The 11,611-nt window shown below is 38.3% G+C and overlaps 1 protein-coding gene across 2 annotated transcripts; it reads left to right on the top strand.

The window, feature by feature from the left end:
• The first annotated feature begins 1,025 nt into the window (after window positions 1-1,025).
• enoph1 (enolase-phosphatase 1) lies at window positions 1,026-9,942 on the top strand. Of its 2 annotated transcripts, none has more exons than XM_041251548.1 (6): window positions 1,026-1,289; window positions 1,401-1,502; window positions 3,267-3,469; window positions 3,873-4,005; window positions 6,787-6,910; window positions 9,120-9,489. In XM_041251548.1, exons 1-6 carry the CDS (start codon window positions 1,206-1,208, stop codon window positions 9,143-9,145), a joined length of 672 nt encoding a protein of 223 aa, XP_041107482.1. In that variant the 5' UTR covers window positions 1,026-1,205; the 3' UTR covers window positions 9,146-9,489. The 2 variants fall into 2 exon arrangements, with proteins under 2 accessions (XP_041107482.1, XP_041107475.1); XM_041251541.1 differs by lacking the exon at window positions 9,120-9,489 and adding an exon at window positions 9,497-9,942 and having other exon boundaries at window positions 1,028-1,289.
• The last annotated feature ends 1,669 nt before the right edge of the window (window positions 9,943-11,611 follow it).

The following is an 11,611-nucleotide window of genomic DNA, read 5'->3' as shown; positions in this document are numbered from 1 at the left end:
TTTAATTTTTAATTTTTCCATCTGCGGTTCAGGACTTCCATAGTTAAATGATGTACAGGGGATGCGTTCACGACATGCAGCCTTTTGTCATTCTGCGCAGAAACCGTTCAAGTTTGCTGTTTGCTTGACCTCAGCCGGATTTGACATCAGAGGTCATGCAGACACGGGCTGTAGCGGCTGCACAGATTGCACAGCTTCTGCAAGCTGCTGCACTGGAGCAGCCTAGCCTTCAAAACAACAGAGGAGCCCTGACAGACAGAGAAGGGCATTAGCAATCACATACAGTCATCACTCAACCTGCTACTGCCACCTAGTTAGGGGGTGTGAATAACACAAAATCGCCTGCTAGTCATGTCATTTTTTTTATTTTTATTTTTTATTTATGACATACTAGATAGTGAAACCCTTAAATGCACCTCTACAATCACTGCCTATCCAAATGTCATTTATATTACAATGCCTAAAAGTTTCATTGCAAATGACTAAATGGTATTTTGTATTAACTTGTTATTAGAAATTTTTAAAAAAAGCTTCCAATGACACCAATAATAGATACATATATAACATTCTTAAACAGTTTCATAATAAAACATTGTGTGTGAATTGTTTCCTCGTGTTTGGTCTGCCAGCATAGACGTATGCATAAGGAAAATCGGTACAGCAGAAAATTATGAAGCAAACAATTTCAGTGAAATTTATTTAACACTTGTGATTTTAGAATAGATATGCCTATTGTTGAACACACTATCACGTAGATGTATTTTACTAAAGATGATTCAGTGAATGAAATTCGATTTACCTTCATGTTACTAAATACAACGGTCATAACTGGCTGATTGCAATTGTGACAGCACTCTATTTCAACCCCACAGTCTGCTCTTCTGCAGTTCCCGTACCAACGCTGTCCACAGACAGTGACGTCAGCCTCAGACTGGCTGCAATCTAGCCGGCGAACAAGTATAGTGAACGCAATACTGCAGCAAGATTACTTTGAGAATCGCAGGTCATTTGAAAGAGACCGCCCACTAGTTTGTCTCGCGGTTTGACTGCAGACTGAGCTGAGCTGTACGTGTTTTGTTTTTTTTTGTCGGCTGAGAAAGACAGTTCCCTTTTTAAAGGGATAGGCGGTGAACACGCGAGGTCTATTAAACTATATGTCTATATTTTTGCTACGGAAAAGGTTTTATTGTTTTTACTGAAGGAAAATGGCAAAGGTAGCAGTCCCAGGAAACTACAACGTATTGTTATTAGACATTGAAGGAACCACAACTCCTATTACATTTGTAAAGGTAATTTGAAAGGAATCGAGTCGTTATCGGCAGTTAATGACATGTCTTGAGGAACGAGTGAGCTTCGGCTTCATTTAAGATTGTAAAGTATGTATTTGGTTCTTTTTTTAGGACGTTTTATTTCCATATATAAAGGAAAATATCCAAGAGTACCTTTCTGCACACTGGGAAGAAGACGAGTGCAAGGAAGATGTACATCTTCTAAAAAAACAGGTATGGCATTATTTTAACTGGAGGCTGAAATGTATACAAGGACAGGTCGCATAAAAAATGAATAAGAGACGTCGGGTTATGTTATGGTGAAATATATTTACATGCACCCGTGACGTAGTGTGTTGTCTATTAAAATACCAAAAACCGAGCCGATTTTTTTGGATTGCGTTTCCAATGATGATGTATTTTATGAAAATACGAGCTGCACGTTTTCTTTAGATACCGACTTTACTGTGAAGGGGTTGGCTGCAGTCAGCGTCGCATTGGGGGCTAGGAACCGATGCGTAGTGTTGCTCAGGTTTTTTTTTCTGGATTATTAGTTCATGTATTTATTTGTACTAACTGTACAAGAGCTAGCCTACTAAAGTATACCCTGTAGTACAGTTGAGGGCCATACTCGTGTCACTTGCAGACTTGTAACACAGGCTTCCAAATTAGAATTAGACAAGTCTAAGAAGTGAACGAGAAGTATAGGCAAAAGTAACCTAGTAGGTACTCTGTAGGTTACATGAGTTTAACCTGCTTTACATATATTAATTCCTGCAATATGGCACACATGACTGAATAAATCTGCAATGGCACTAATAATCTTCATATTTGCCTGAAATCTTGAGAACAGAATTAAAAATATGGGGTTACTTTTGGTATGTAAAACCCTGTACACTCAATACATTAGGCTAATAACACCTCACACCATCACTGCTATTTGTCAGAACCAAAAGCATTTAACAATCTCTTTAACCACAAACTGATTGTGCATTCAGTTGAGTCAAGGTCTACAGCTAGTGTTATCTCACTGTGCTTCCAGCCTTAACCTGATAGGCACCCTCTGACTCAAGTTCTTCACAACATTGCTATTTATGTATGTTTTGTGGGTTTTGGTGCTGTTTTTTCTTTTCTTTTCTTTTTTTTTAAAATCATCATTATTTATATGTATACGTCCCTTGAATTGGAAGTTACCTTTATCAAAGAGAGTCCAAGTAAAAATGCATTGAAAACAGGGGTGTGGACAGGAACGATAATGTAATTTGTCTGGGAATCTTTTTAAAGATACAAATAAAGGAAACCTAGTATATAGCTACAGATGGTATTTACATAGTAGAGTTTGCCTCTCCCTTGCTCTTGAGTTTGTATTCATTTCTGAATGGCTTGGAGTTCTTTAGCTTCAATATTGACATTTTTATAACTTTTCTCTATTGTCTTACTGTGTGCCATCTTGCATGCAGACCTGTGTTTTTGACATTTAAAAAAAAAAAAAACATTGCCTCCTGTCATGTTGTATTGTGCTGTTCCAGCTCTGTTGACTTCACCTGCTTCATTGTATGTAGCCAACTCAGTTGAATAGTTGCGATGTCACATTATTTATCAAGACCAGGAAGCAAAAACATGAATTGGGCTGGCGTAAAGTTATTTCTGTAATCTGTCAATGTATGAGACCGGTGTCCACTATGAGCCCATGTGAGCTTGGCATGACCGTTTGGTGTGTGTGATAGGTGGATTGACAACAGCGAAGGCTCACAACCATTCAGATTACAGATAAAACATTAAAAAAAAAAACTGCTGTGTTAATTCATCAGTTACAGGTGAAATCTGCAATGCCACATTGATTAACCAAATGGAAATGGGAATAATAATTTAAAAAAATTACAAATCTACTTTCCAATTGCACATTGAAAACATTGCATGTTTGACTTTACTTGTAACGTTGTAATTCCTATGGGCTATCCTGAAGGGATCCAAGACTAAACTTTTTCTCCTTTTTAGGCTGATGATGACTCCAAACACCACCGATCGGGGCCAGTTCATTCTTTCAATCAGACAGTGCACACAGACGAGGAGAAAGCGATCCAGGAGGTGGTGGACAATGTCCTGTGGCAGATGGCGGAGGACAGGAAGACCACAGCTTTAAAACAGCTTCAGGGTCACATGTGGAGGGCAGCCTACACAAGTGGGAAAATCAAAGGCGAGTAAGTAGCTTGCGTAAAATAAACTGCTCAGCGAATCGCTAATTGAAGCGTCTAGAAATTGGTTAATTCTAAGATTATCAAACCCAAAATGAATTAATGCTAGAATTATCCAGCTAAAGATAGAGGTCACCTAGAATTACTGTACTTGTAACCCAGACAGTTAGATATTCCAGAATAGCTGTGTTTGGTTATAGTAACCAAAACTGCAGCTACAGAAGCTGGGATAAAGTTTTTCAGATTGGATTTCAGACATATTTTGCATATTTTGTTGTGGATATCAACAACAGAATGATGCAAACTTCCTTGAGACAAAAGCTTGTAAATCTGTCCTATATGATCTGGTAAATAGACCCCTCTGATCCATGTGTTTTCACTTTTTTGTATTTTTATTTCTGTGAAACAGAGTGTATGAAGATGTTGTCCCAGCTATCAGAAAGTGGAGGCGGTTAGGAATGAAGCTGTATATTTATTCATCAGGCAGTGTGGAAGCTCAGAAACTGCTCTTTGGTTACTCCACAGAAGGAAATGTTTTAGAGGTAAGGTACTGTATATTGTAACAGTTTTGAAAGCAGGCTTGAACAAATTCAGGCAATACACAGTTGTGACTTGTCTTTAATAAGGTGATGTGGCTCAGTGGGTAGCGCAGTGTCCTCTAGGCCGTGCATTTTTCAACATGTTCATCATATCCTTTGCAGGGTGCAACCTGGACCAACTAAAGTTGCCTTGTGCGGAATAAAAGAAAATAAAAGTGAGGGAGTGCCGCTGTTTTTTTTTTTTAGTAATTTCTCAGTTTATGTTCAGCAGAGCTTTGTAGTAATTCTCCCCTCTCCAAAGCCGTTTGCTAATAGCTAATTTTTTTTTAATTTAGTGAGCTAATTTCTATAAAAAAAAATTAAAAAGGGCAAGTATATACAGTCCCCTGTATATATACCCCGTTAGCAATTATTTAAAAGGATCCATACCTTTGGAATTCAGTGTCATGCCAGTGTTGTGTTTTATTGTTATTGTTTTAATGTGTTCAGTAAGTTACCAGGAGTCTCACTTGTCCGGCCTGCACTAAATTGAACTGGTTTGGCAAATGGTTTTCCTTCCATGGTTCCCTGGATTAGAGGTCTGCTTGGGCTTAAATTTAAAACCTGATCCGAACCAGACTCGACCAAACAAAATCCTAACCCACCCCGAGACCTTCGAAATATTTGCAGTTCCGACCCGATCCGTCCATCTCCACGAATATATTCCTAACATATGCTATTGCAACTAAGTACTTTCAGTGTAGTGTATTACTGGTTTACAGTTAAAATGTAAATAAAGAAAAAAAACACTCTCAATTAATGATATCTCATTTACTTCCTTTCCTAGTAATCCAGCACTGCAGGGTTTAAAAGACAACAAGAAGCTTATTCAAAACTTTGTTACCATAAATAGCCACACAGATGCTCTTGCAAATTCGCATACTCATTTTGGATCAAGCCTATATCAAATCATACCACTAAATTAACATTCAACAACAAATATGACTATGGCTTTTAAAACAGTTACAGGAATACATCACTTTTCAGTGTGCCGCTGCAGAGATGAATTTGCTGTCGTATTTCAGTAATATTTTGTAAGATTTGCATTGTACAAAGCCACGTGGACTTTTATTATCGCTGAATACAACAATGTTGTAACTTTTCCAAACCCTTTCCAGCAACAGAATGCTGTACTGCTACACATTCTCTTGTTGAGTTTTTTGTTGTTTTTTTTTACTCCATCAGCCTATGTACAGATGAACCTGCTTTATATCATGATTACTATGCAGGCATAATTCGTGATATAAAGCGGGCCATGATATAAACCAGGTTTCACGTTTGCCTATGACAGCACATTGCGACTGCGAGAAAAAAAGAAAGAAAATGAACAGTGAATTAAAGTGCAGTGTTTTAATACTGTACATGTAGTGGTTCACAAATGCATACAGTTTCCTACAGGACAAATACATTTTGTATCATTAACTGGAACAAAACAGTTTGTGTCGTTATCTAAAAAAGGCACAAATTGTCGACTGAAGAAAGATATCAATTAGGCGTTGCACTTGGTGGTTTTTTTTAGGGGGAGGGGGGGAGACATTTGTATAAGTCTAGCTGTTAAAATTTGGTGACATTGGTGTTTTGAAACTGAACTGAAACCTATTAAGACCGCCCACGCAGCATTTGTTGACAGGCTGCACAAAATGTCAGTTTATCAGCCAAGATGATTATTGGTTGTTAGTTGGAAATTAATTATATCCTGTGGTTACTTAGTAAAGCATTTGTCAGGCTGCACAAAACAAGACTGTAGTAGAGAAGTGATTTCTCAAAGAACCTATGGTTTCAAAAATCATGAAGCAGGAAGTGAGTTTTAGGAAGCACTTGCACACAGAGGAAGAAGAAAATACTCACTTAAAATTAAAAGTGCCACAATCCACTCGCTGATAACGCTAACCCGACCTGACCTGACACTTATTGTCAGGTTCCATCTGGCTCGCGTCGGGTAGCAAGTCTCTATCATGGATCTCTTTCAGGACCAGCAGACTGGGGCAAGACATACTTCTGATTGACAAACTCCTGTAATGATTCTTGTTGCTGTAATTCAGATCATGATGGTAGCTGGTATGTGATCAGTTTTAGTAACCAGTTTCAACATTGTAGATATAAAAAAAATAATCTAATTCATCATTGTCATGTATTGGGTATGGCAGTGTCATGGTATACTTGCCTCAGGCGGCCGAGGAGAACATGCAAGAGACAGGTAGGGAGATTGACGTTGTTACGCCGACACAGGTGCACAAGATTTAATTAATAAACACAAACAAAGAGTAAACAATAATGTCATGTGACGCTACCAGCAACGGTAGCGCACAAAGGACGGTACAAGACTGTAAAAACACTAAATAAAACAATACAACAATCTATAAATCAAAGGTGCTGTGAAAACGCCAGGCTTTGTAGCAGCTTAACTATAACAAGGAACAGATCACTTCACTAAGCCCCCTTTTGTACCGTCAGTAATGACACCTTGGTTAACTAGTGCAAGCGCTCATCCAGTCTACGGCTGCCACGTCATTTCCCTTCCGGGTTGATGATTTAATGTATCGTAGCTCCGCCCCCTTTCTAAATGACAGACTTCCTTCTAACCCTGGGAATGAATTGTCTAGCCATCCAGTCCAAGGCACTCTGTTCCCTTTACACAGCGCCCTCACAGGTCGGGAGAGAGATTTATCACCAAAAGTCATCCTGTCGCTGTCACATAGGGTCAATGTAGGATTGTAATAATAATTTATACAACATTCTTTTCAGTTATTTGATGGTCATTTCGACACCAGCATTGGAGCCAAAGTAGAAAGTAGTAGTTACCAGAGAATTGCTGAAAGCATTGGATGTCCTGCTGATAACATCACATTTCTGACTGATGTAACTCGAGGTATGTGGATCATTTTTCTTTTCTTAGAAAACTACCCTCCATAAGGTATTGGGCCAGATGACTAAATACTTAATTGTGTTACTGTTGCATGTATATATATATATATATATATATATATATATATATATATATATATATATATATATATATATATATATATATATATATATATATTATATGCGGTTACTTACAGTTGGTTTCATTCCTAGAACACATCAGAAGGACAACAGACTCTATTTTAATAAATGGAGACTTGTGAAATACAAGGCTTGTGTTTTGAAGAATATCCACACGTTTTATGTAAATGTTACCCCCTTGCACCTAGAAATCAACCCATTTCACTGCTGCGTTGCTCTGGCCATATCAATGAAGCAGCCCACATGCTTTGACTTAGGGTCTGAGATAGGTGGTACTCAGTTGTATTCTGTGATTTGCTTGATTACATTTCCATTACAGGTGGTGTCCAGTGAACATGTAACTGTTTCAGTGCCACATTTTTTTTAACCTCTGGATATGTCATTGATATTCACATATCCATATTACTTTATGTTTATAAACCATTTCATTGGATATGACATGACCCTTATATTATGCAAACGCAGATGCTTTGTTTCTATTCACAAAAACTCCTATTTCTAGTTAATACTGAAATCCAGAACTTAACCAGAGGTGACACTTAAGTATGAACCATCAAGAGAATGCCTATACTGCCAACATGTTAGTAGGCTATTTACAGCAAATGCTAATCTGTGAGCTTACTAGTAACAGAGGGGGCCAGCAGAGAACCTTAAAGATGACATTGAAAGTAAAATGCATGTACAGCTAAGCATGCATTCAGCACAGTGAAGGGAGAAATGTATAATTGAAAGTGGAAATACTAACAGTTTTTGTTCCTAAATGAGAAATATTCAAGAACACTGATACCTCGTTTCCATGGACAGCCAACTCGGGTCGACTCAAGTGCTCTCAAATTGGCCTGAATTCTCCCAGAACTCGAGTTGGTGAAAAAGGTGACATTTCCATGCTTTTTCCGAGTTCCCCGAGTCACCACGTGAGTTGGACAGGAAATACTTGTGAGTTAAAGGTCAAGACGTGAATTCGCTGCAGCCGGTATTGCAGTCAAATTGTCAACGATTTAAAAGATAAATCCATCTAGATATTCTTTCACATTTGTTTCACACAGTGCATGTACCTCTGACAGACTGGTGTACAGAACAAGGAAAGAAGAACTGGACAAGGGAAATATGTGTCAGATGTCAAAGTGGATATGAGAGTGGCAGTGGTGAAGCCAATTTGCTTAAATTAAGATTAGACCAGACATTTCCATCAAGGGATTTACAAAAATCTGGAGTTGATGTGATGCGATCAGAAATCCAGAGACATTGTAAACTGCGCCTGCCACTGTAGTAGGACTGTTCTTTTTTTATGTTAAGTTCTTTTTTTTAAGGGTTTAATTAGGGAACAGCCAACATTGTTTATGCCAGACTTGTTACAAAGTCTGTAACAAAATGTTTGATTGTTAATGTTGACACGTTGTAGAAACGACTATTACTGAAGACAGTACTCGCCGTACAGCTATCGCAAAGCCCATAAACAAAACAAAACATCAAAATAAATGACTTCTGCACCATGTAGAACAGAGCTGATTTTGCCAGTGCTTGCTGGTCTATTAACCAATTTGAAATGATTTTATTTAAAGCATTTTCATTTCGGCTTTGTTAACATTTTCACTCGTGGAAATACTGTCCTACAATTACTATGTGATACTGATCATTCCTCTGTGTTATGTTGTGAACCACAGCTAAGTTGTAAAACTCAAAGATAGCAAATGCTTACCGTAAAAGTTTACTGGTGCCTTAAAGTGAAGGGCCATATAAGAACGATCCATACTGTACCTGAATAGAAGGCCGCCTTTGTTGTTTCCAAGTTGCTGCAGTTACATTGTAGCTGCTATAATGAGTTACTGTAAATGAGATACTGTTTTAACAGACAGATTTCACTAAATAAACATCTAATTGAATGTTTTTGGAATGAACAGTATGGATGCAAAACTGTGTTGCCTTTTTCTTTGTGAACTTGCCAATTGAAAAACTGTCAGAATCCCCCAAGATAGAAAATCTGCTGAATTTAGTACCAGACAAAATGTGCCATATGTTCCTGCCCCCTACAACATTTTTGATTGACATTTAGTGATGTCACTTCCTCCCAGCCCAAATTCAGGTCACGCCAGCCTGAGGAGTGAAATCGGACCAAATAATACCGGCTCCCGTCCGAATTGGGAGCCAACTGGAGTAATTTAAAACCATGGAAACGGAGGTGGGAGGGGCAACGCGAGCACGCACCCAGGTTATGTGGTTCATGGAAACATGGTATAAAAATGTCTAAAATAATTTAGGGTTAAACACTTTTATTTATGCTTTTTAAAAAAGGCATTTTGATATTTGAGTCTCAAAGCTGCTATATGCTGATACATTGAATCTGAATGTGATGTTCTCCTTCCTGCTTGACCTAGACCTATTGATATCTGTATCTTTGTCATTATCTATGCTTTTAAAGATACTTTTTAAAAATGTTTTATTCCGGTAGAGGCGAAAGCTGCTGAGAAGGCAGGAGTGAAAGTGGCTGTTGTGGTGAGGCCTGGAAATGCAGAGCTCACAGAGGAAGAGAAATCTCATTATAAACTGATCACATCCTTCAACGAACTCGTATTGCCTGGCTCAGCATAACACAACCGGGCAACACAATCTAAAGAAGTGCCAGTCGGAGATGGGGGATGCAATTTAAGAACAAGAAGCAGGCATCATTTCACAATCACATGATCTTAAGTTTTCAAGGTGCTGCTTGGATTATTATTATTTAATTTTTGTAACAATTTAAAGAAAACCACATCTTACTTTTTTAGTTAGTTGTACCATATCCAAACACCTGTAAAATATTGCGATATTCTAATTTTGTAAATTTTATATTGTTTTATCAGCATTAAACCCAAGTAGTGACTGTTAGCTCAGTAAAACCTGTTTCATACTGCCAAATATGTTGTGTCTTATTTATTTTTATAAGTTAATTGGAAGAAGAACCTTATTCACAGACTTACCTTGTACGTAAAGTAATATTACTTTTTAGATACATGTTCAGTACTCTGTAGTTTTCACATTAACATTTTAATACTTGAACTCTGTATTCTCTTAGTACCGTGTTATTCTTACAGAAGGAAGAAATAACAATGAAGACATTTCCCTTATTTTTTAATGTATATAATGTGCATTGGACATATTATAAGGGTCTGTCAGGGGGCTCCAGTGTGTTGCATCTGGTAAAGTCGCTGGAGTGCAGGATGCACCCTATAGCCTGTATGTCGCCAGTTCGAGTCTAAGCTATTCCACTGCCAATCGTGGACTGGAGCGCCCAGGGGTGGCGCACAATTGGCCAAACACTGCCTTGAGGAGTGGGTGGGTGGGGGTTAGGTTGGACAAGGTGTCCTCAGCTCACCACGCACCAGCGGCCCCTATAGTCTGGCCAGGCGCCTGCGGGCTTGCCTGTAAGCTGCCCAGAGCTGCATTGTCCTCGGAGGTGGCTGCATGTTGGGCATGTTTTTTTTTATTCACGGTTTGTCCATCGGTGAACCAATGTGTTCATTAGAACTAACTACTGAACACAGACATCTCAAGTTCTGAAAACTACCATGCATGAGGTTATCCGCATAGGCTATTAAATAAGTAATATCACTGTCATATTTACTATAAACCACCCTACTAAACAGTGATCCCTAGCAAATGCAATTGTCAGTAAATGAAACACAAATACTCAAATATCAGTAAGAACAAGGCCCTGTAACTTTTCATCACTGCCTTCCCATTAATTTACCAAACCAAAGAAGTAACAGTAGCTATTATTTATCGTATCAGGTAAGACAAACGCAGTAAGCACACGCCAATGCAGAGAATCGAAAAGTCTGTTTAATACTATGTAACTAAGTCTAAGATGCTACAGGCATTTGTATTATTTTTATTTTAAACGGTATTGTAAAGATGTTGCCGTCTCCTCAAGTTGATAGTGTTGTAGGGATTTTGGTCTTATGTATTCAAAAATGAATACAATTTTATTCCCATTTAAAAACAAAAAATCCCCTAGATGCCGCTTAAGTTTGCAACGGTGTCATACCTACCTTAACTTTTCTTCTTTGTGTTCATTGCTGTTAACATGCAGTCCAAATGAAAAAAAAAGGTGAAGTCTTCTTTTGCACTCTGGTAAGAGATCAGTGGGCGGGCACTGCATGTCTTAAAACGCACTTGATTGGCTATTGCTAGGGAACACTTTGCTTCTCTTAACTGATAAGATGCTGTCCAAACTGATGAATGTAGTTTTCTTGTCAAAAAATGACTTGAGTGTATTTCTTTAAATAGCCATTTAAAAACGGATTACAAAAAAATGACATTATACCGCGGCATGACGATAACCATGGTATATTTTTTGATGGTTACCATACCGTCAAAAATTGATACTGTGACACCCATAGTCTGCAGTGTAAAAAGAAACGGTCGACTGCCGGCACACGCTTCGGAGGACAGCGTGTTCGTCTTCTCCGCTCCCGTGTCAGGGCGGAGGTGGTAGCGGTGAGCTGAGCCTAAAAATAACTGGCTATTCTAAATTGGGAGAAAATTATTTAAAAAAAAAAAAAAAAAAAAAAAAAATTGGCGACTA

This window comes from Polyodon spathula, chromosome 1, assembly GCF_017654505.1.
Source record: "Polyodon spathula isolate WHYD16114869_AA chromosome 1, ASM1765450v1, whole genome shotgun sequence".
Classification (NCBI taxonomy): Eukaryota; Metazoa; Chordata; class Actinopteri; order Acipenseriformes; family Polyodontidae; genus Polyodon; species Polyodon spathula.
This window is presented reverse-complemented; position numbering and strand designations above follow the sequence as displayed.

Coding starts and splice junctions, on each gene's coding strand:
- enoph1 (XM_041251541.1), top strand. CDS start 1,206: ATGGCAAAGGTAGCAGTCCCAGGAAACTACAACGTATTGTTATTAGAC. Junction 1,290..1,400: donor CTCCTATTACATTTGTAAAG/GTAATTTGAAAG, acceptor TTCTTTTTTTAG/GACGTTTTATTTCCATATAT. Junction 4,006..6,786: donor CAGAAGGAAATGTTTTAGAG/GTAAGGTACTGT, acceptor CATTCTTTTCAG/TTATTTGATGGTCATTTCGA.